The 24651-nt window shown below is 46.7% G+C and overlaps 2 protein-coding genes and 2 long non-coding RNA genes across 4 annotated transcripts; all 4 read left to right on the top strand.

Moving 5' to 3' along the window:
• Positions 1-32: 32 nt before the first annotated feature.
• Positions 33-1814, top strand: LOC135393384 (uncharacterized). Its single transcript, XM_064623839.1, has 4 exons — positions 33-214; positions 307-377; positions 441-510; positions 606-1814. The coding sequence occupies exons 1-4, from the start codon at positions 86-88 to the stop codon at positions 720-722; spliced, it is 387 nt and encodes a 128-aa protein (XP_064479909.1). The 5' UTR covers positions 33-85; the 3' UTR covers positions 723-1814.
• A 3493-nt stretch (positions 1815-5307) lies between these two features.
• Positions 5308-8251, top strand: LOC135393383 (uncharacterized). Its single transcript, XR_010422604.1, has 3 exons — positions 5308-5401; positions 6484-6609; positions 7972-8251. It is a non-coding gene; the product is annotated as an uncharacterized LOC135393383 (long non-coding RNA).
• A 1018-nt stretch (positions 8252-9269) lies between these two features.
• Positions 9270-12711, top strand: LOC135393382 (uncharacterized). The gene is made up of 3 exons (XR_010422603.1): positions 9270-9378; positions 10429-10575; positions 12411-12711. It is a non-coding gene; the product is annotated as an uncharacterized LOC135393382 (long non-coding RNA).
• A 7068-nt stretch (positions 12712-19779) lies between these two features.
• On the top strand, positions 19780-24651 carry LOC135393381 (neprilysin-1-like). The gene is made up of 3 exons (XM_064623838.1): positions 19780-19938; positions 20709-21111; positions 22806-24651. The coding sequence occupies exons 2-3, from the start codon at positions 20710-20712 to the stop codon at positions 24633-24635; spliced, it is 2232 nt and encodes a 743-aa protein (XP_064479908.1). The 5' UTR covers positions 19780-19938; position 20709; the 3' UTR covers positions 24636-24651.

The raw sequence follows: 24651 nt of genomic DNA, 5'->3' as shown, positions 1-24651 counted from the left end.
TTTAGGAACTTGGAGGAAAGTTGAGTCGTAGGCCAATCCTTGTTCTAGAAAGGGGATTGTTGCCTAGCAGCTTGATGGCGTTGCAATGGAAAACATTCCTGCCAGTAACGGTGTTGGAATGAACAATGCACAACCGTCACCTGCTTCCAGTAAGGCCGATCCATACTGCGAAAAATATTACTGCCTCCTGAGACGGTACAACGCCATTCAGCAGGTGAGAATTTTGTGCCTCAATGCGGAGCACAGTCGTACAGGGTAAGGAAACAATTATTGATGATATGCTCATGTTTACATTTGCTCCTGCAGCAAAATTACCACCTCATGTATAGAATACAACGGGTTAAGAAGCTTACAGCGAGGCTTAACAGGGAAAAAAGGTACACATTGCTTCTTTGCTGCAACATGCAGGACGTTGAAACGGCGCTTTTTGTATCTTGCAGGTTCCTAGTAGAGAGGCTAAATAACTACAAGCAGGAAAACAGCACCGTGCATTTGCCTCAGTACCAAATGGTGTGTCATGCTGAAGAATTGAAGCCATGTGAAGGAAATTAAGCCTCTTCATCTTACTAGCTTTACTAACCTTCGTGTTATGTGTATTTTCGTAGGAGGAGCGGCAGTACACAAGAATGATCAAGCAAGAACCCATGGAAGCTGCTACCTTCCAGGCGAATGTCGACTGCTTCTCTAGAAAAAGAAAAGACAAGGGTGGAAAGCCAAGCTGAGTTGGACAAGGAGGACGACAGACTGAGGATAACCTGTGGACGCGACACTGACAATGTTTACAGAACGTGTTGAGTTCTTCGACAGTTGGACGCACTTTACAAAGGTTGTATATGTACAGTACTCGCATGCAAGAAGGCAATGTGTATGTCACAATTGTTGCTATTCATTTTGATGTCTGTGTAAAATATGGACCTCTGCAGTATACACATGTTATGTCATAATGATTGTGATATATTGTCATGGACAGCTCAACTGAATCATGAAGGACATCAGAAAAAGTTGTGCAATTTGTTATAGCACCTCCTGTTTCTGACCAATAGCAGCACTTTTTTTGTGTGTGTCTGTATGTTTCTTTTTTTTTTTAGGTTCCTTACTGTGTGCGTTGAGATGTTTGCTAATACTGCAGTCTGTGCACTGTAGAAACTTTGTGTCCACAAACTGCTTTAACTAAATGAAAGCGAGACTGACAAATCCACTGTGACCAGTCAATGATAAAAGAAAATTCACTAAAACTGTCATTCTGACTTGTTTGTTTTGTATACTCATACTAAACAAAAAAAGGAACATAAATACAGAGGAGACAAACCAGCCACAAAGCACATTGTGCCTCGTTTGTTCATCGTGTGCTTGTGTTCCTCTTTTAACGCTTTTGTGTGAGTATGCAATACTAAAAAGCCCGAATCACAGATTTTAGTAGACTTCCTCTCTAGTTATGTGGGCATCATAAGTACGAATTTTATATGTGACGTGCCAATGGATGATACTTTTGTAATGTGGGCATTCATGGGACATACATCATCAAACGAAACAGGAGGAATGAAAATCTGTATCAGCACATGAGAACCGTGAATCGGGAAATGAAAAGTTAGCTAGCTGCCCGTGTTTTTCAATAAATTATTTTAGCAAATAATTCCAGATGCCTTAAAAAGGTGACTGATGTAAAAAAAAAGACGACCTCCAAGTAAGTTTCAGTCTTAGGGAGCCACCTGCAAGACTCCCATGTAGGACGATGCATCCTGAATAAATCATGTTTGAGAATTATGACTAATTCACATGAAAAAGAGTTCAAATAAAGACATTGTACAAATATTTATTGCTTTTAGTGACTGTACTTTGGTGCTTAAAGGTTTGAAGTGTCAGTGGAACATTCAAACTACCCAATGTCTTCTACAATTGTTTCCATTGGATGGTAAGTGAGGTCTCTTCTATGAGAGTCACCTTTATTGACTTTTGTATAAGAAGCTCACATATACATTCATTCTTGTTACGTTTATTTACAAATCGGCTTCCCTCGGTTACCGGTCTATGACGTCATGTCTTCTACTCACCAGTGAGGCGCGCGCCTTCCTTTTTTCTGTCTTTCGTTTTGAAGCTGTATTTTGCGACTCCCGTCCTGCGTCTCGAAGGGTCGTTCTGGCTAGCTGGCTGGCTAGCTCTGGCTGGTTGTCGTTCTAGCTAGCAGACGATCCTCGGCAGCCAATGGAAAGTGCTCCGCTCACCTGGTACGCGAAGAGTGGCTTGGCGAGATCGCCGCCGCTGAGCACATTCTTGTAAACAGTGGCACAGTTCCCATAGAAGTCGGCCCTGGACGCACATTCGCCCAGGGCGTCAGTCGTGGCGTTGCCCACCGCTGTGAGGCCAAAAACGGCAAGCCCTATCACCACCACCACCAGCTTGTAAACTAATGGCAAAATTAGGTGGTCGTGGCCACATGGCATAGCGCTCGGATATTGCTAGGTCGGTGCCCGCGCGGGATCCGTGCCACCCGAACATGACTGCCAGGAACAGGCCACTTTCCCAAATCCCTATTGAGCGGCTGTCCGGTGAGCCTCCTCGGCCTTTCTTCCTCTCACCAGTGAAACGTCCGCTTGGTGCGCTGCCCACGTTCCCTAAAACAGCGGGACGCCGCATTGGGACATGTGACGACAGGGTGTTCGTATTGACTCGTGTACATCTTTTCGACGTGTATATTGATTTGTGATGTACAATATCGACTGCTGTACTCGTTTTGTCGGGGCATACTTCACAGGGATGCTGTTTATTTTGTTTTCTCGTTCTATGGTACAGGCACAAGTATATGCAGTGCGTGACACGAGCGCATATCGTGTTGGTACACAGCACAAGGTACACAAGGTACTTGACTTGATACCACGCTGTGCCTGCAAAACAAGTTCCCCCATACCTGGTCGAACCATGGAGGTACCCGGGTTCGAGTCCCGGAGCCGGCTGTGCTATCTGAATTTTTCCCGGGTTTTCGTCAAACGCTTTCAGACATATGTCGGCAAAGTTCCCTTAGAAGTTAGCCCTTTCCCCCCTATCACCACCACCCCCATACAGGTATCGCTGTAAAGACTCAATCAGTTCATTGGCGATCCAGCAGCGGAACCAATCATGATCTGTCACGTGGAAGTGCGCGCATGGACTGAAACCGGGACGGAACCGAAGACCGCTTGGAACCCAATTTTTTTCCAACATGTGATTTCAGCTGCCGGATGATAAGAATCTGTTCAAGCGTGAACGCGATCAACTTTGGATGCGATCTCTGTATTGCTTTACAACTCTAATTACTGGTGTTGAATGTGCTTCTGTTGTACTAGATCTCTTTGTCATATAATGGCTACACTTCTCCTCAAAGTAAAGGGGAAACAGTTCAAGACGGTTAGCCATGCAAGGAGCCGGCTAAGCTTTTCGAATAAAATTCCCATGCACCCACATGGTCCCACGGGGTGTGTCCTCCTCGTCGTTCACAGTTGGATGAGAGAATTGGATGGCGATGACGTAAGCCCGCTTCGAAGGCATATATCTACGGTCACGCCCTGCTATTTTTGTCTGATAACTGCGCCCCCGTTGTACTGAATACGGTTAAAAGTCGATGTGTGTACGATAGTGATGGATCATGAGAACGGTTTCCTGCAGAGTACTCGGAATTCGCGAAAATCATTTCATGGTCCCTTTAACATTTGAACCGAGACAGGAAGTTACTGTCACTGGAATAGTCATCAGATGACGCAACCCTGGATATTAGTCCAAAGCTAAGCACCGTTGGTGAAAGCGGGCCATAGGCTAACAGCAGTTCCTGTTGCTCTTCCTGTGGCGATACGCTTCTATAAGCCGTTATTTAAATTTAAAATGAATTTGAAGTTGGTGCCATCATTGTACAAGTGGGTCTGACTCGTCGTCTCCAAAGTGAACTGTTGTTGCAAATCTTTCTTACTTGCTCAAAACGAAAAGGAAATAATGTTAACAATATTTTAAGGGGTAACATAAAAGTCATCGCATTTGGACTGTAAGCTTTTAGAGAAATATCTCACATGACAGCACACTTTTTCGCTTTTCGCGCGAGGAGGCATCTTGCCTTGCAAAAAGGGCACTACGGAATAAACCATGCCCATGTGAGCTGACGGTCTTCGTGACGGCTTGGTGCGTAAAGATTGCGACATGTTTGTCAAAAAAAGGGCACAAATAGCTCAGGCGGATGCGAAGAAATCCGTAGGAAAGCTACCGCATAAGCACTACAACCTCACTGAAGTAGGTAATATCGCTAGCGCCACCAATGCTCCTGGTGAAAACATGTGAAACAAAAAAAGCCGGCGCTGGGACGGGGGTCAAGTGAACAGGTCGCTCTCTTATTAAGTAGGTCGTGGCCAGGAATCCAGCGGTTCGCTTGGACCACGCTAGGGGCAACGCGGTCGCTCGTCTTCGAGTTTTGTCGTCTGATAACCCACGTGAACTTCGACGTGCGGGCCAATGAGGGCGCTCGCCATCCTCGCAGTGCAGATGTGACGGCTGGCACCGGATATAGTTAAAAAGTGCTAGTTGTGCTAGCTTGCAAATGCCTGTCGCTCAGAAAGCGCCACGAGAACGTGCGATATTGTTGCGCTTTGACCAAGCGAGCATGTCTGCTCAAAATCTGGAAAAAAAAAAAAGAAAAAAAAAACTGTTGCCACGAAGTGACGACCCGCGTTTTCTCAGCAACTAACTCGCAGTTTCCAAAGGAAACATTCTGTGTGAGTGAAGATGGGAAGAGTAAATTGCGGTGTCTTTCGCACGTCAGTTACGAACGACGCGACCGCGATGAATCCCGTTGGTTTCGTATTGTTGTCAAGACAACGGTGTATCTTTGGGTAGGTGTCCCGGATGTTTGCTCATCGTATTACTTACTTATGTCACTTCTGATCATGGTATTCGGATGCATTCCGAAACGTCAAACTCACTGCTGTTTTTAATTGTTGTGTACACTGGTGTGTGTAGATTAGTCAGTTTCAACTAAAACATGCTTCTTTTATCATCATTCAACTACATCACTTCTGCGCAATGTACATTTGGAAGAACACTGACTGAGGTTTACAATGTATTGCATCATTGATATCAATTTTGTACTTCAAGAGTTGTACTGATGCTATACACTCATCGCAACTGGATGCCATAATTATGCAAAAGGCTCCAGGTTTCCGCGATATGTCCAGACAGAGAGACACTTATGTTGGTCAAGATTTAAGGCTTCATTCAGACGGCGGATGCTTTATGGAGGACAATAAATTAGACGTTTGGACAGCCTTTCATAATGGTGGGATTTACCCGCAAAGCAGCAACAGCCGCCGTGTTCATTTCAGCCACTGATTAAACGGGCGTTTGAAGTTCATTTTCCGTTGACGTAGGACAGCAGAGAGTTCCGGAGGTGAGTTGATATTGTACAAAGAGAAATTTGCAACACTCGCGGTTCTATATTACATAGTGGACAGCTGATATGGGTATGTGTATAAGATAAGGAATATACGTTGGTACATGTGCAGGGTAAATTATTTCGGTTACACCATTGTTTAAAAGGTAGTGAGTTCAAATACTCGTCTGAGCATAGTCTCAAAAGTGACAATGTAGGTGCCCATACTTCGGAACAACCTATCTCCTACAGGTCAAACCAGCCTACACCACCTAGATAGAGAAAGCCTGCTTACTCGTCGATATGTCGTAACAAATAATAGTCAGCCAATCAGGATCGTGATTTCTACAGGGGTAGCCAATCACGAACGAGCTTTCAGCGGTCGTTGCCATGGGGACGAACAACCGTCGTCTGCGAGCAGTGATGGAACATCCCCGCGAACTAAACGGGAAAACCTTAAAATAAAGGTCAAAATGGTCCCATCTCCTTCTGATGACTGATTTTCTGGAAAGCGTGTCGGACTTTTTGTCTACAGATTCATGCCTACGGGTTCCAAGTTAGCTGCAATCATTTCCGAGTTCTTGAACTTCGCACTACGCACTCGCACGCATTCGCACTACGGCGAATCGCAATAGCAGACGAATTCTGACTATATATGTCCACATTGCGAAGGAGGGAGAGGAGGCAATAAGCAGGCCTTCTGTATCTAGGTGGCGTTGATCCAGCCCACAAATCTAAAGACGTCTGTGATTGGCTTAGGCGGGGGCATGACGACATCGAGTCGCAACATATAGTACGCCCGCATGGTTCCACCTGTTGCTTGTGTAGGTCATGATGCGAAAGCACTCTGAGACGACGTACTTAGAACACATTTGAATGCTTTTAAAGGAAACACGTAAAATCCCGACGTTAACAAAAACACGAAAATCGACTTCCCCGTCTGTGTGGTGTCCGTGTCCGCCATCTTCTCGTATGCCGCACTCTCAATATGCGGACTACATTCTCCGCCGGCGGAGTAATACCTTTGTGACTGTAGTGCTTTTGATAATAGGTGCTAATAATGCTAATAATACTGACACCACTGTTTCCCCTGCTTGTAGGTCGAAAAATTAAGGACATCATGCTCTCATATGCGCTGGCTGTTGCTGCTGTAGTAATTATGGCAACCGTCATGGGTGCTGTGGATGCCAATGTCGACGTTCAAAATAGTGTGGAGGTAAAAAACGGTGGGTACGTTCTGCGTTGGATATAGTTTTCGGGTGCAGACGACGTTGGGAAGGAGCTATATATGATGTTGATTTCCTTAGAGAGAGAGAGACATTATTTTATAATCTGTAAAGTCATCGTTCCACCCATGGGCAGGCTCGTTGTCGATATGTGATGAAAGCGCCACAGGAACAGTTCCTTTTTTTTTGTGCCGGATGTTCGTTTGAGGTACCAATGAACCTCTTTTCACATACGTGTCGTACCCTAACGGCTCTCCAGCGAACCACGCTCGGAGCTCGTCAAAACAAATTCACGTGGGTAGCACAATCAGTGGCGTAGGGGGGCCCGACGTAGGGGGGCCCGATACCAAAGCAGGACCCGCTCCCCCTCCCATCCGCTAACCCTGGGTGCGCAAACGCACACATACCTGTGCATTCAGCGAGATCGGACATACAGTATTTGAACGTAAAAAATGCGATTATATATGGGCTGTCATAACCGGTGAGTCCGCGTCACGAGATTGGAAGTTGTTTGAAAGACTCCTAATTTCAAAACTATGTAAGGATGGCGATCGTCACACGGCGTATGGTCATACACCGCATGCATACGGTAAGACGTCGACAGGTCTTGCATTTTGAAGTTGGTACGGAGTGATGGGTTTTGGAGTCGCGTGATGGGTTTTGAGGTCGAGTGACGGGTTTTAAAGTCGAGGGACAGGCTTTGAGGATGAGTGACAGGTTTTGATGCCAAGAGACGGGTTTTGAAGTTGAGGGACGGGTTCTGAACCGGAGTGACGGGTGTTGGAGTCGCGTGATCAATTTTGAAGTCGAGTCACGGGTTTCGAGGTCGGGTGACGGGATTTAAAGCCGATCTAAAGTGTGGTTCATGTTTACTTTGAAACGGAACATCCAGATATGCGCATGTCATCAAATGCATTTGGTGCATTGCTTCGGTGCCAAGAATAACGATAAACATTGCATATATATTGAGGATTTTTATTGCATGTTTCGAAAAAGTTTAGTTCATAGTTGCATGCATATCCGGTAGTTTTTAGCGCGTTATTTATCCGCGCTCTACAGTGATATCACTCCCACCCTGGGCAGCATCGTCTTTGGGAGCTGTCACGTGCCCCTAAGGACCAATAGGAACAATGGAGGCTCTCGCTCCTCTGGCGTCGTCGCACGGTGCGGCACTGTACCCAAGCTGCTGCACCTTGTGAACTACGTCTAATAGATGATAATTGTATAAAAAAAAGCTCGGTTCTGTGGTACCGTCAGTGCAAAACTCATCACCAATTTCAAAGTGTACCAAAACATTTAAGCTAGTTAAACAACATCTACCCCATCTTTTTTCGTACTTAATGTCCTTATTTTTGTTATCAGGTAAGTGCTTGCACAAGGGTAAGTTCTTTGAACCTGGAACTCCCACGCACCTGGACCCCAAGAAATGCGAGGCTGTTATGTGCGACCCAACGCTGGGTATTTTACACGTTGCTGGTTGTTACCTGAAAGATGTTCCCGAGGGATGCACCAGGGAGTCCGGAGGTGGTTCCTATCCTTACTGCTGTGGCACCTTGGTCAGTTGTCCTGCAAAGTATAAGCTCTTATAAGCAGGACCACATTCTTGAGGTGCCCCAAGGCTATTAATAAAGAAGCACACATATTTGTTCGTCTCGCTCGCTTCATTGTAAGGCCAACTCCACGACTTCACATGATTAGCAGAGAACCATTTTAAGACTTTTTAATACCTGGTAGTCACCTGCCTTTTTGGTATCTACACTCTTAAACATGAGGGGGGGGGGGGCTTTCCGACGGGAAGCGTACGCTTTTTTTGTGACACTTACGCTGTTCATAATTGTCACAAAAAAGGCGGACGCCTCCCGTTTTCAACAAATCAGGGAAGATAACGATATCATTCGAGATGATGGTTGGCTAGGAGCGTGTTATGCGGTGAAGTTCATTTTTAAGAGTGTAGCGTAGACGTCACACCACCTCTCACAGTCACCACCGCCTCTCTTTTCACCGATCTCGTCACGACCACCTCCACCATCTGCTTTAATAGTGCCCAACAGCACGGTATACACCTGTCGTCAAAAACTGCTTGTGGACGCACCACGCTGAGTTCCGCCCAACGGGAGGATGACCGGACATGGAGCTGGCGAAGTAATTCTACCCGGAGAGCTGCGCTGGATCGTTCGATACAACTTCATTCAATTTTTCAATTACGTTTGGTTTTTGTATCGTTTAGTGCACCCGTAATGGTGGCTCGGACACCCAGTAGAAAACTAGAGTTAGGATTCCCTGCCATACATTCCCATTACGTGCACCGTATACAGTAGGGCCTTGCTGCATGCAGTAGCGCAAGTCGGCACTTTTGAAAGGTTTGGGAAATATTTCACGAAACGCCTTTTGTAGTTCCTGTGAATGCCCCGGAGGAATAAGAAGCATATACAGCGGAGTTCTGTATAGGTTATATCGTGCGCAGGCACATAAAATGAGAACTGAAAGCACTGAGTGCATTATGTCGGGACGTCTATGGACTGGGACGTCATAAAGACATGCATTCACTCGTTCTATTTCATGCAAGCGTGAGGTAGGTAGGTAATAAAAAGAAAAATATGGATATGTATGCAAGCGTGAAGCGACTCGTTTTGTCTTTACTTTTTTATTTTGCTATCTTTACTTACTGTCTTTTACTTTGCTGACGTGGTTGAATACTGGCGACGGTTACATAGAAACAAAATGGCCTCGCCGTAGAAGCAGCGAAAGGGACAACAGGAGCGATTCAGGGTAAGCAGTCATGTTTCCAACAAAGCCTTATCAGGAACGTTTGAAGAGGAGGGGACGGTGTAGTGGCCCAGGGTGGTGGTGTTTGCGGTGTCGGAATCTCCATGACTAGGAATGCCTCATGTCCATTCACATGTGCCTATCATATGTTTCAAATATTATGAAATTACATTACAATTACAACGAAAAAGTAATAACATTATAAAGTCATTACTGCGAGCCTAATCGTAACGATATTGAGGATGTTGAAATTCAACGTCAGACATCGTTTGTGGGTGCCCTAACTAAGGCGACTGGCTCGTCGAAGGGAACAGACCTTCCACGTGCCGATTGAGTAAGTCACCGTTCATAGTGGGCGTTGGAATTCTTTGAACTCACCAGTCGCCGACTCTTTCTGCCAACTGCCAACACAGAACACACACTCGATTCTTTTGCAAAAAGTAATCAGTAATGTCCTTAAAATTACTGCTCAAATGTAATTAAATTACATTATAAATTACATAACGTCAAAAGTAATGCATTGCACTACAAATTACCAGAAAAAGTAATGTCATTACCGTAATGAAATTACAGTGATGACATTACGACCCGGGTATGGCCAGGTGGCACGGCTGAGAGGAAAGGGGACATAGGCCCTTTTGCTCTGATTCAGCGTGTACACAAATGGACATGAGATACGTACATGGGTGTTTAAAACAAAAAATATGCCAGCACGCCATGTATCGTGTTTATTATTATTATTTTTTTACAGTCACAAGTAGAACTGCGGAGCAGATTGTAGACAAAGCCATAAACTGCCAAGTAGTTGTAGCCCTCATTGTGGCCTAACTATTGTAGTTACCTACAGAAAAATGTAGATTAGCTACTAGCTGTAATTACATTCCCAACGATAGTTTCTAACTACTACGCAGTAGTTTAACTATATGTAATGAACTACTTCCCACTGCCTATAAGCCGTTCCCCTTGTTCAAAACGGAGCAACATGTTCTTTGTGGGGAAGTTGTGGAATGCTTTTTAATCTGTTTTTTTTTAAAGAATAATCGTATTTTCCAGTTCATTTAACAACAACAGGGTGTGCACCGACTTTAACCGAAGCAAAAGGAGCCATGTACTTGTCCATGATGTTGCTTGCCCTACTGGTAGCGTATAACTGCGCAGACATGGAAAAGGTCTCGTACGAGAGAGCTCTCATCGTTCATGGTGAGTATCCTATAGTCATGAGTGAGACACCCTGCACAGTATGCACGGTACTCCGTCGCAACGCAGAAGTGTAGTGGAAGTGAAGTCAGAAGTGACGTTATTTACCATAATCCGACCAACAGAATTCAATGCAGCTTCACGAGATTGGTTGCACTCAGCGCGGGCGTAGTTAACGCAAAAAAAAAAAAAAGAGAAAAAAAAATCGCAGTCGCTCGACAGCGCCCCTACTTGCAGCGTGTTGTTTTTTACTCTGTACTTTAGGTATTTTTCTTCGGTGCTTTCTTTTCAAGTACTCAAGTACCCACTTGGGAATACAAACGCAAAACTTGGTCGTCAAATCATTTCTTCCGCTTTATATATTAATGATTCAGCTGTAAACTGTCCATGCTTTCTAACTAGCTCTTGTAAAAGATGCTTGCTGAGGGCTTTCTAAAGATAGCAATCGAAATATAATTACCTCACGTTTTATCACTGCCAAGTGGTGAAACGTTCGGCGATACAATCTAAATTTGTAACATGCTTGATTAGTAATTTAGACTACTTGACTAACGACTTTGTACTGTATTTTAAGTGTATACCTTTGCAGTATGGTACTTTGCACTGTACTTAAAGTACAACAAGTGCTGGGTACTTGGTACTTCATTTCAGGTGCAATTTTGAGGTACTTTGCCTATCACTGCGAGGTAGCAGTAGCACCGAGTCGGCGCGCCAGCGGGGAATGACACCTGCTTGTGACGTCATGTCTGGTTTCTCCGTAGCGCTGGCAACGGTCGGGTCGCAGCAGTCGCTTTTTTGACCGTGGTTTTGAATTAATATCTCCGTTATTCTAGACAATGTTTGGTTCATGCCCCGCACGGTGAATGTATTAGCGTCCAGGAGTGAATTATATATGGTATGGTTGCAGAGGTTTTGAGGATCCCCACCCCCAGTCATGGTCCCAGTCTCCTCTTCTACCAACCTTTCCGACTGCAGATCATCGTACCCGTAAGGAAATATTGGCCGCACTTTTTCGCACGCTGCCAAACGTGTTTAAACGCAGTAGCTTTACACCTGTCGATCTTGATCCTTGGGCACCAGAACCTCCATTCGGTGCCCCATTGCAACTTCTCTCTCCACAACTGTTACGGACTGACCTACACGGCCGTCGACATTGGAGCGGGGTATATAAAGATATCACTTTAAAGCTTGCGCTGTCGTATATATATATATATATATATATAGGGAGTGACTTTTTCGGGTTAAATGCCTTTCTAAAATGCGGAGGTAAAAATCGGGCTCAATATTTTTCAATCTATAATTCCGGGAGAAATCGGCGATAGTTGTGCCTTCGGGTGTTATCGGATCTTTTGTATCTCTCCTCTTGCCTGTTAAGTCGTTCCGTAATCTTTTTCTTTTCTTTCTCTTTTTTTGGGGGGTGGGGGGGGGGTGAGAGTGACCTACCAGCGCTAATTCCCGAAGGTATAGAGAGTGCTGACACATACGTGCAATACGTGCAATACGAGCAATACACCCACGTGTGGGTGTATTGCTGGGAATGTAAGTGACTGTCTTCGGTGGAAAGGTCACTTGAGGATTTCATAGTAACTGGAATTTGAGGATGAATCGGGCTTAACGCGAATAGGTCTTGAGGTCAGTTCGGCGGGGAGGGGAAATAACCGGGCAGGATCGGGTTTATCCCGAAAAAGTCACACCGTACATATATAGCAGCCAGATGTTGCGGGCCTTATCAAAGTGCTACCACTTGCGTACTTTGTGTGACAAAACAAATGTCTCGATAGTCATATCTTTGAAATATAACATTTTGCCTACAGCCTTATGCGTCTCTCGTGTTTCAGGAAACTGTGTGTACGACAATGCGTACATTCCCGACGGCGGAATATACCAGAAGCGTGTGGAACGCTGCGCACTCGTTCGGTGCATGGCCAAGAGTGCTCTTGTAGAGGTCACGGAGTGCGGCATCAAAGAGGGATGTTCGTCGCCCAAGGGAGGTGTATACCCCAACTGTTGCTCTAACTACACTTGCTCGTGATGTGAGCCACTGAGGTCGAACATCTGCGAGAAGGGCTGGTCCTCGTCGGCATTGTCACACTTGCTCCGTCCATGTTCAGACCAGTAGCGTTAGTAAAGTAAGGTTCTGTAAAATGGTCGTTCTCATTACGTATTTGGGTAATGTTTTGGGTCAAGTAACACTAGTATAGGTAGGGGAACGGTTTTTACAATAAAATGGCTGTGTTTTGGGGCATTGTTCAAAGCGAGAAAAACCGAGTACACAGGGTACACAAATGGCGGGTGCGGCACACGACGACTGTGTATTCTGAACTGAGATCATGCACTGGGATCATGATCTGAACTGGGCATGGGGTTTTTCATCGCATTTAACGGTGCATTACCGGCCAAAGCAGATCTTGACACCTTTCAGCGTATATTGGGAAACTCTGCCAAAGGCTTTTAAGTGTGACTGAGGTGACCGGAAGGTTTGTTTTGTTTTTCGCTGCGGCGTGCTCTGCAACGAATAAAATGAGCTCCTGTGGTAGGAACGACGAGTTCAGGTGAGCCATAGAGCGACGCGTGAGGGCTCTGTTGAAAGAGCATATCGGAGAACGAGGGAGCGTCGTGAGGTACCTTGGTCCCCGCGAACGTGACTCGTGAAGTAGGCACAAGCGTGATCATAAGGGATTGTTGGTAAACGTCCATGTGGAATAGCAGCCAGGTTAGATACGAAGACAAAACACACAGACGTGACAACTGCTAACTCACAACTGATGGTTATTAGGCCAAGGAAATAAGTTTTAAACACAATCATGAAAGAAGTATGTGCATGATAACTTTCAGAGAAGCAGGGCGCTCAGGTTCCTATTTTATCAGAGCACTCGACCACGGAGCCTGTTCATTATTTACGACTGATTACTCAATCCCTGATAAAGAATATTTCTGGGTTAAGGAGTCTGACTGAATGCGCGCTGGCACACAAGTCCGAACCGTGTTTTTCTATGAGGATAGCCTCCCAGACTTCCCTGGATTTCTCTGGTTCCCGATAGGTTTCTTCAACAGCGCTACCTATAAACACCGTTTGCATCCGCATACAGGGCAATGCAATGACAGATGCCCCGACAGCGTGTCACTCTGGACCAGCGCACAGTGGTCCCGAAGCCCGGTATTTACGCATGCATATATGCATGCATGCAACGTAGGGCAGCACAACTCAAGCAGGTATAAGCGGCGCGTTAGTTGAGAAGAAAGAACAAAAAAGCAAAAAAAAAAAAAAGAGCACCGGGACATCCCTACTTCACGCGAGGATCGCGGCGACCGTGCATTTGATTGTGCAGTTAAGATACACCCCAAACCGAAACTATTTTGCAAGGTGGTTCCTTATGGGGAGCTTGACGAACGAGACAGGATTTCGAGCCTTGTTAAGTATCACTTCATTGCCCCTTTAAATGCGATGGACTTATAGTATGGCGGCCATACTTATAGGGCCAACTTCCGATTCCGATCTTCGGACGCCCGCTCTTCCTCTTCTACCTCGCATATACTGGCCGTGACCTCGCTTTCGTTTCAGCGCCATTGTAACTCATCTCTTCTTTTCTCTCGACAACTGTTACCCGTCTGACCTACGTGGCTGTCGACGTTGGTGGTCCCTATAAAGGTATCGCTTGAAAACTTGAAAGCTTGAAAACTTCAAAGCTTGAAAGCTTGAACGATTGAAAGGTATCGCTTCGCGTGCTGGGCGAACACAATGTGTTCACGACAGGTCCTGGTCACACGTCACAGCAAACGTCAACATACACGTGACCTTTAAAGGAGCACGGAAAGACTCGAGGACAAATAACAAAGAAATCAGGATAAGAAACCCTGGGACACACATTAGCACAAAAACTACGAGTGCAGCGTGTAATCGTAGAGCGCAAGAGAGCTTTCAGTCTCGCGGGTCAGAAAACCTGCTCCCCTCAGCTGCCAGTCTGCAACGCCATGTGCATCGCCAATACGGAGGCGAGCGCCTTCATTCTTTCTTTTTCCAGCGCCGCACGTCCCGGGTCTTGACTGGACGCTCTCGCTACCAGATGATTCTCGATGGCCAATGAAAAGCGCTCCGCCACCTGACGTCACGAGACGGGAGAAGCCGCTGGGCGAGGCTGTCGCCCCTGCGTTCTCTCTTGCAACGCAATTTTCTCAGTAGATACGCACGTCCCAAAGGAAATGTATTTTGCGTGATGGTTTCTGAAGGTAATATGCTCATATGACGCAGTAAAAAGTTATATGTTCCAAGTGCCTTCCATGCTCCTTTAAAGATGGCCGCGACCATGATCGGCGACCAAACCGTTTGTTATCAACGCGCTTGCTCTTTCTGTGTACCGTTCTAGATGTCTTTTGAACACGGCAATTGTTTTTAACCGATAATCTCGCAGTAAAACGCGCAGTTTTCTACTTAAAGCCTCGTACTGTTGACCACTTTCAAAGATGTGATGACGACCCTGCGTTCAGACGCACTAAACCGATGCGATATACTTAACCTAAGGAGAAATGGGCTACCACGTCGCGGAGGAAGCACCGTACAGTTCACTCTGGCAAAATACGTTCATCTCTTGGCTTTGCCGACGTGACGTGTAACCTTCTATGACGTGTGACCAGGGACCAGGACAAGATGGCTGTTTTGTGAAAAGCACCCGCTTGGGGGTAGTTACAAAAATGGCGGGTTTCTGTCACCCCTGTTGTACGCGCAGTGATCTGCAGGCGACCGCCATGTTATTTGGAAGAAATCGTTGGCTTCAAGGTTAAAGGGACTATGAAACGATTTTTTCTTCGTTTCGTTCGAAAGAAGACATTTTTCTGAGTCTAGAACCGAAATTTTACTTTCGTCGCGCGAGCGGATTTCTCGGGAGCGAATTTAAACGGAGCGGCGAAGGGAGGACAGCTAGCGCCGCGCCGTGGCGAGCTGCCGAGCGGAGACACAACGGGCAACTTGACGCGACCACGGCCGGCTCAGCAACACGTCATCGTGACGTGTTGCCGAGCCGAGGAATCCCGCCAGGAGCATGCGCCGTAGGATCCCGCGTATGCGTTCATCGGGAGTGGAAATCTCCATGACAGCAGCTTTCGCGCGGCAGATTTCGGCAGTGGCGGCAGCCACAGCGCGAGCTCGCGGCATTACTTGCCATTGTGCAACACCGGTGACGTAACGGGGAACCGAAGTGCGGTCCGTACAGTTACACCATCGGCAGGGAAATATGCGCGGGAGAGGAGGAACGCGGAAGAGATTTCCAGTGCGCGCTCCTCGTAGAGTGGAGCGATTTCGTCTGGAAAAATTTGTGGCATATTAGTTTCTCTGTGGGAAGAACAGTTTCCATCGAAAAAAAGTATGGGGGTTCGGGAAATTTCATAGTCCCTTTAACGCTGACGTTTGGGGCCGAGACTTCACTACGCTTTGTACTCGTAATGACAAAAATGCGCTTTCACTCTTTCCGCATTCTTCCTGTAGTCTTGTTTTGCTACTCTGCTAGGCGACGTGCCAGTCCGTATATGAGCACCGAAAGGGAGACCGAAAGGGAAACACGACATTGTACATTCCGCTGCCAGTAGCGACGCGAATATGGAAATGGTACTTTACCGCAGGTAGAACACGTACCGTGTGTCGCAGGAAACAAATGAGTTGTCAAACGATTCACCTTGAGCAGCTCTCACTACACATGCACATAACATAAAAAGTGATCGCTTCTACAAGCAGTTTTACAGCAAATGGTGCACTGATGCGTGAATGTTGTCACATATATGCGACGAATAGACGATCAAAATCAGAGACTCTAAGGAATGTGAAACGGTGCCACTCACGGCTGCAGGGCGTCGTAAACTTAATAGACAGGGAAAGAGAAAATAAAAGAAAAATGAAGGTCGCTCGCGCTAGCAGCGCCGTAGCATCACCAAGACAATCGACGTTGGGCGTTACAGCTACAAAATGAGCCAAAATAACTTCAAGCATAATCAATAACAAGGCCATAGCTCTAATTCAAACCCCAACGGTGCGACCCCGAGCAGAACCACCTCCAGCGTTTTTGTTGGCTTAATAGACCACCACACGAGAAACGTCATCATGACGTTGGTAGACATACTGAAACCGAAACAAATAGGAAAGACAGGGCTGGGTTCCCTGAATGGGCACTTGTTCGCTGCCCCCTATAGACATGTCCCTGTTTGTAAACAGATGACGTCATACTGTTCGACAGCGCCACCAATTTGATAGACTTGAACTACGCTCGAAGCTAGGGGGCGAACAAGGCCGCGCCCGAAAGCCACGGTCTTGCGGGGATTACGATGGTCCCTGAAAGGGTTGCGACCTTCGGTCCTACTTTTCTTTCAATAGGAGGCAGCGAAGAAGTGCCCATTCATGGAACCCAGCCCTTCCCTTCCGATTTGTTTCGGTTTCAGTCTGTCTGTCAACGTCATGATGACGTTTCTCGGGTAGATGTTTATTGAAAGAAAAGTAGGACCGAAGGTCGCGTCCCTTTCAGGGACTATCGTAATCCCTTCAAGACCGTGGCTTTCGCGCGCGACCTTGTTCGCCCTCCAGCTTCGAACGTATTTCAACTCTACCAAATTGGTGGCGCTGTCGAACGCTATGACATCATTTGTTTACAAACAGGGAGAGGTCCATTCTGTGAGTCGTACGGACACTAAATTCAGCGTGCGCGTCATAGCGATATGCACACCGCTCAGTAAGGAAACACCGTCACGAGCATGTTGCATGTCTTAAATGGACGAGTTAATAAGAGCTACCGCTCATTGGTGGTATGGGCCAGGTCGCGCTGAAGACTGGGAGATGGTGGGTTCGAATCCTAGGACTGTCTGTACTTCTCAGGTTTTCCCTGGACTTTCCAGAAGGTTTCCGAGACTAAATGTCGGCACAGTTCCTCCTGAAGTCGGCCCTGGATGCACACTAGCCCCCCCCCCCCCAGTCTCCCACTCTTTCCTGGTGTCCTCTCTTCATCTGCCCACATCTGTACGCCGTTCATAGCCACAGTTGCTTCGCGGTGCAGAGAAAACTGTGCGCCTGTTTACCTTTTCATAATACACGACTTATACACTCTTAAACCCGTACCTTTTATTGTAACTTTTAGAAACATGTAACTTCTGTATAGACGTAGATTTCGAGATTTCTTATAGGTTACACCACTGTAACGTATATTTAGAGGTTAAAAGCGACCAAGGTCATGTCTTTACAACACGAATAGAAGTTACATCTCGGAAAAAACAAAAACAGCTTGTTGTAACTTATAAATGTACCCTCTACTCCGACACTGTAACTTCTAAGCGAAATCTCCAACGATAATCTCTTTGTTAGTTTCTTATCGTTTGTTTTCCTTTTGTTTTTCAGCATAATGCCGCGTTTCAGCCTCCCATTCGAGACGACAGTTGCGAATCTACGCTGTTATTTTTTATCTGTTTCAGCGTCACCTATACGTCAACTACATGTTATCAATGCTGTATGAACACAGATTATAAGTTCGCAGTCTGGTATACTGATAGTATGTTTCTTTCTAAAGGGTGGAAAACAACTGTCAATGCCGCAACCACCAAGATTTCCGATTTCGCTGCGTAGCCGAGCCTGGTCTAGGTCTATCCACACTGAGAGCGGTTTCCTTGAAACGCTTAACGCTCGTCGTCCGTCCGTTAACAAGTGTAATCTGTTTTAATCAGTGGTTTTCCTCGCGTTTATCATAGTGTCGTCAGGAACAACGGAAAAGCTTGATGTCGCTAGCAAACAAGTATATTTTCGGTGTTCTCAGTGGAAAGTGTAGTGAGTGCGAAGATTGCAAAGAATATATAACCGAAAACGAACGTCACCACCGCAGCCCTAATTCACACACTTTATACACTGGGTAAGTGTACATTTTGTGCTAGGTACGTGCGTTATTTTGATAGCAAGAGCTCTTAGCGCAGGTTTGTTGTGATTATGGCAAGCGTTTTGCGGTCCTGCATATGAACGCCACTTACGCTTGCTACTTTTCTGCTCTTACTTGGTCGCCAAGTCAATACACCGGCGTGCATTTTGCGAGCTGCGGATATATGCATCGAGATATATAATTCGCAGCTTCCTACTTGTTGTATTCTTACGATATTCTAAGACTCAATCACGGAGTCAACGCCTTCCCGCATTTATGCTTCTTTGTACCTTGTGCTTTGTACGGATTTGAATGGTTCCGTAAATGTTACTCTCATTGCCCAAACTTTTGTTCCCAGGATCCCACATGCAGGTTCACATACCGTCACCAGCGCAATGCAGTACCTCACAAACTCGTCCCAGAGCGCCTCCAACGCTGATAACGCAGTAATGTAGTCTCTCCTGCGTTACTGTACACTCATATTCCTCAAGGTTGTGTGCGTTTTATGTAATACTGTATTGCCATTTGCGCTCGCTTCTGCAACACGAATGTGGAATACATTTTTTTCTGCTGCAGTTCTCCATTTCGTTGGGTGTGTTCAGCTTAGCAAACATAGGTCAGTTGTTTTGACTCGCTAGCTTCCTCGCACTTTTATGCATTGCTTCTCACTTAGAAGATAGTTCTTTTTTCCACATACATGATAAAGCGACCATGGTTTCTCCTCACACCAGAATCGCACTTGTGCACAATGTGTCACCTCTCGACAGACTTCTGTTTTTGTAATATACATATGTTCAAGATCTCCTTTTCTGCTGGTTCATTTTGGTACATTGGTGTGTTCTGTAAATGTCTGTCCATATCCCACGCACAGGGTGTTTGTTTTTATTCGCATCACAGCAGCGCTCATTTGACAGGTGGGTTATGTTAATTTTCGCAAATTAACCCATCCGTAGTTACAAACATTTCCGACATTTCCTGACGCATGTGTTTGTAACTACGGATCGACTAATTAGCAAAGATTCACATAACCCACCTGCCAAATGAGCGCTACTCTGTTGCGAATAAAAATGAACATCCTGTATAAAAAGCCGCACGTTGGCGTAACCTTTACGGGCAGGTGCTGGATTGAAGGCCGTAACCTCTACTTAGTGGGTTTCCTTGTAACTTTTATAAAAGGGGTCACTCAGAGGGTACCTGGTAGCTTCTGAAGTAGAGGGTAAAATATTGCGATTTTTTACCCTTTACTAAAGGGTACGGAGTTAAGAGTGTATAGCGCATCATCATCGTCATTATCATGTACCTGTTGTTGTTATTAGAAGATGAATTTCACGGAATGAAAGACGCGCACGCTATAAACATGCGTTTCACGCGCTATAAGACCCCGTTCCAACTGCATCTCAGGACCTGTTCAACCGTCTCAACTGATTCAGCGGCGGGTTTTTGAGTGTGCTTCTGTTGGGTGCGGACCCACTGGAGTGCAACGACGGACGTAAGCTGCCTTCTTCATCTGTTTTACATAACAGTCACTATAACATCGCGTCTCTTAACGCCAAGGACACTGTCCTTAGCGCGAAGTGTCTTAAGCTACTGCTCTGGAGCCCTGCTGCCGAGCTCTGCTACTTACAAGAGGAACACCCTCTCGCATATGTAGAAACTGTCTAGCTCTTTAAAAATATGGTGGGTCTTGGTCAGCATTACCACGACCAACGACTGCAATGAATCGAAACTGGTATTGCACAAAAACTGGAGGTATTTGCACATCTTTTTTCGAGTTTACTGAAAAAGTGCAGCAACACTGGGAGGTGAACTCCAGCCATGTGGTAGCGGTGAAGCCTATAGACCTGCCTTCGCGTAACTTATGTGGCCAGCGTCACGACTATTTTTTTTTTCCACTGAAGTATGTTTTCAACCTATTGTTGACACCGTAAGGGGTAAGAGTCGTAGCACCCCTCACGTATGAAAGAGGACCCTTGGAAGAACGACTAGGCTATGGACCCTTATTCCTCAATCAGAAAGTTGTAGTGCACACTGTATGGGATGTCCCTATGGACAAGTGGCGGACCCCTTTCATCTTTGTTCTTACTCCAGTTGCAAGGAATGGGTGGCTCGTTCGTTCGTTTCATTATCTTCACAGGTGCATTGTACATAGGAATAATTCGCGAATGGGAGCTGTAACGTCTTCGGCAGCACAATTAGAGCGTGCAATTTGTAGATCAAGGCACGATGTACAAGAGACTCTGCTTTCTTTCGACGCTGCAGAATGTCCGCCGAAAATGACGCTCACGACCCGGCCCAGGCAGGAGAGGAGGACCAGCCAGCTCGGGTTTCACAGCTTCTGCGCTGCCCAAAGACCATTGTGGCCATCGTAGTGCTCATCAGCTTGCTTATCTCTACCGCAATCGCTATCAAACCATCATCGCCTAAGGTGGCTTATGTGAAAGCTCACCCGGCCTGCAAGTCCACCGAGTGTAGTGCCTTGAGCACGGCCATCACATCCACTGTCAACTCTAACATTTCGCCTTGTCAGAACTTTTATCGCTTTGTTTGCGACGGTTGGATCAAGTCGCACCAGACTCGTGAAGGGGAACTGCGGAGACTCATCTTCCAGGAGTTCAACGACGAAGTTGCTAATCTGCAGAAGAAGTCTCTTATCTCCATTCAGGTGAACGTACATTTCTATCTTTTGATATCGCAATATTTGGTTGGGACTTAAAGGGACCATGAAATGATTTTCGAGAATTCCGAGTACTCTGCAGGAAACCGTTCTCATGATCCCTCACTATCGTACATACATAGACTTTTAACCGTATTCAGTACAACTGGGGCGCAGTTATCAGACAAAAATAGCAGGCGTGACCGCTGGATATATGCCTTCGAAGCGGGCTTACGTCATCGGCATCCAATTCTCTCAGCCAACTGTGAACGACGAGGAGAACGCACCCCGCGGGACCACATGGGTGCATGGTTTCGGTTCGGACAACAACGACGTCGTATATCTGCCGTCGAAATCACTTGAAATATGGCGAAAGGCAAATTGTCAGCAATGGAGGAAGAGATTATGCGACACACACAGCGTCTAGGGATCGTTCGGTACTCAGCAGCTCGTAAAATGTCACCGACGGAGGTATGTTCTGACGAAGTAGTAGTTCAAAGAGGAAAACGTGCTCCGGTAACCATGCTGACAGTCAACGGCTATATTACATTTCTCGTAGGATTCTGTGTCAACGGTTAAATACAATCTTGTCTCCAGGCCAAATTAAAACATATTTCATGGCGAAGTATGCAAGCGTGTTTGCAAATTTTGCAGTTTCCTCGCAAAACCCCGTCAACGAATCGGCAACGTGTTCTGTGTATGATGTCACGGCCAGTTTGCCTCGGAGGCGGGCCGTAGCAGCTGCCGTTCACACCCGCGGTTAATATAGAATATCTTCGCTATTTGTACCATTCTCAACTTCATATTTCACAGAGTGAATATTTATAGTACAGAGGAGCAAATTAAAAATGATCGTGCGCTTGTCAAATATCCTTTCATGGTCCCTTTAACAGTGCATTGCAAGACGAGTGTCCCTACAAGCGCTTCCTCACAAGAGAAGACAAAAATGAACGCTTTTTCACCCAAATTTAGCATCAGAAACTGTAACGAAATTGGAAGAACATCAATACCTGGGGGCTTAATCGCTTCATCGTCGTTACGGTCGTTACAAGCTAACGAGTGGCGGGAAATTCAAAAAGGCGGTCGGGAAATTTAAAAAGGTGGGCACGTGATAAAACACGTGCACGGCGCTCTTCGCGCGATACGTGGAGGCCGTGGTACACGTCACGCGCAATGTGTCACGTGCCCACCTTTTTGAATTTCCCGCCACTCGTTAGCTTGTAACGACCGTAGCGACGATGAAGCGATTGAGCCCCCAGCTGGAGCGGCTTTATTTCGACAGAGTGGCTAAAGAGCAACTCGAAGTAGTGGATGCTACTTCGATGCATTTCTAAAGTTCGAGCACAGATGGACGGCAATATGTTTTTAACGTAGGGGGCTCTGGTTGGTATAGGACCGCCTGTTGGTACATGACATATGAAAGTTCAAAACCAGCGGAACGGACGCGAACACAGAGGAGAATTAAAACCATACAAGCATTGTTATAATTCGTGGCTTTACGTCGCGAGAGATCTGCGACCACGAGTGACGCCACAGTGGTCGGTCTGCGGATTAATTTCGACCACCTGGTTATTGTTATTGCGTGCAATTGTTTTAATATATGGCTGGCTTTTGTTTGTGACGTTTGTGATCAAAGCAGTTTAGACTGTTGAAACGTGCAAAGGGGCCACCAAAACTGTCTGAAATGTTACTGAATATTTCAGGTTCCCGTAAGGGGACAAGACTCATTTCAAAAGCTCGCCTACGTGTACCAGTCCTGCGTCCGTGTCGAGAAAGCAGACCAGGACGGCATCCGCGTCTTCAGGGAATTCATGGGCTTCATCGGTTTGGAGTGGCCGCAAGTATCAAGGACCCGATCCTTCAACGTCCTTGATGCCGCAGTGCGACTGTCCTTCCAATGGGACGTACCTACCCTGCTCTACGTCACCGTCAAGCCTAGTCCTTACGACCGTACCCGTCTCCTCGTCGCCATAGACCGTGGAACGAGCACCGTCGGCAGCGGCAAAAAGAGTCCTGCCCTGCGAAAGTACATCTCTTCCGTTGCCGACGTCTTGAACGAGAACGCTCACGTGGAGAAAATCGAAGCCGGTGTCACCCTCGCCGAGAAGTACCTCAAGGATCAGATAAGTGCCGTGCGAAAGAGCGTGCGCAAGCGGAGTATCGACTTCAAGCGAGTCGTTTCCTTCCGCGAACTCGAGGCCTTGACCTTCGTTGACGATTCGACTTACTGGCTCGATGCCGTCAACTCGCACATGCCAGCTGGACACAAGATGACACCCAGCGACCCTATCCTCCTTGAGCACCCTGAACATGTCATCGCTGTGTCCCGCCTCATTCGCAAGCCCGAGATGCTCCAGAGCTTGCTCTACTACTTAGGCTGGCTGCTAGTGCAGGCACTGGGACCTAAGGCTGCCATGGCTATTCGGAAGGCCAAGTTTGCCTACGAAAAGGCTTCAAGTAAAACCGGCGGAGAGATGGGGGAGCTGAACCTCTGGCGGGTGTGCATGAAAGAGTCTGAAGACTTGATGCCCACGGTTTATAGTGCTCTGTACGTTCACGGTCATGCATCTGAGAAGCCAAAGTTCGACGTCAAAGCTATTGTAGACCATGTCCTGTGGGTGACGACAGAGACCGTTCGACGAGTGCGATGGATTGATGACCGCACCAAGGCAAAGGCACTGACGAAGGTGAAAAAGATGCGTGGATTGATCGCTTTCCCACAGTGGATGCGCAATACAAGCGTCGTCAAAGGACTTGATTCGGAAATTCCGGACCTCAGCGAACATTACCTGGCTAGCTGGCTCAGAGTGAAGGAAATCAAAGGAACTCGAGTACGCAGAACGATCAAAGACGTTCACTCCGACGATCAAACGTACCACTACAAAATATCCGACACTTGCATCCGTTACTTCACCGACGAGAACCGTTTAATTGTGCATCCGGCGGTGCTGACCGTACCGCTTTATGCTTACGGAGCACCAGTGGCTATCAACTACGGTTCGCTCGGGACTTTGATAGCACGTGAGGTTTTATCGGCGTTTGACCTCAAAGGCTGTGACTACGACGAAATGGGCAATGAAGACCACTGGTGTTCTTCAGAGTACCGCGAAGAATACAGACATTCTCTCAGCTGCTACTCGGACCAGTTCGACGAAGCCAGCGCTAGAGTTCCTGGACTGTCAGCGGCTAACGACACCTGGACGAGAGCTCAATTGGTGGCCGACACGGAGGGTCTGCGGCAGAGTTATCGGGCTTACAGGTTGCTCGTGAAAAATCTTGGAGGCGATCGCTATGACGAGGCTCTCTCCGGTGTGAGTTATACGCCGGAGCAGCTGTTCTTCATCAACAGAGGGATGTTGTTCTGCGCCAACATGAACATGCGTCTCTTGCGTGAGAGGAACAGGGAAGACATGCTCGCGGCGCATGAGTACCGCTGCAACATTCCTTTGACGAATATGCGCGAGTTCACTAAAGCGTTTCGTTGCAAGCCTTTAGACTTGATGTATGCCAAGAATAAGTGCGCCATCTGGTAATGGCTTTTAAACTTTA

This window comes from Ornithodoros turicata, chromosome 4, assembly GCF_037126465.1.
Source record: "Ornithodoros turicata isolate Travis chromosome 4, ASM3712646v1, whole genome shotgun sequence".
Classification (NCBI taxonomy): domain Eukaryota; kingdom Metazoa; phylum Arthropoda; class Arachnida; order Ixodida; family Argasidae; genus Ornithodoros; species Ornithodoros turicata.
The sequence above is the reverse complement of the archived record's forward strand: the minus strand, read 5'-3'. Positions and strand labels throughout refer to the sequence as shown.

Coding starts and splice junctions, on each gene's coding strand:
- LOC135393381 (XM_064623838.1), top strand. CDS start 20,710: ATGTCCGCCGAAAATGACGCTCACGACCCGGCCCAGGCAGGAGAGGAG. Junction 21,112..22,805: donor AGTCTCTTATCTCCATTCAG/GTGAACGTACAT, acceptor TGAATATTTCAG/GTTCCCGTAAGGGGACAAGA.
- LOC135393384 (XM_064623839.1), top strand. CDS start 86: ATGGAAAACATTCCTGCCAGTAACGGTGTTGGAATGAACAATGCACAA. Junction 378..440: donor AGGCTTAACAGGGAAAAAAG/GTACACATTGCT, acceptor TGTATCTTGCAG/GTTCCTAGTAGAGAGGCTAA. Junction 511..605: donor ATTTGCCTCAGTACCAAATG/GTGTGTCATGCT, acceptor GTATTTTCGTAG/GAGGAGCGGCAGTACACAAG.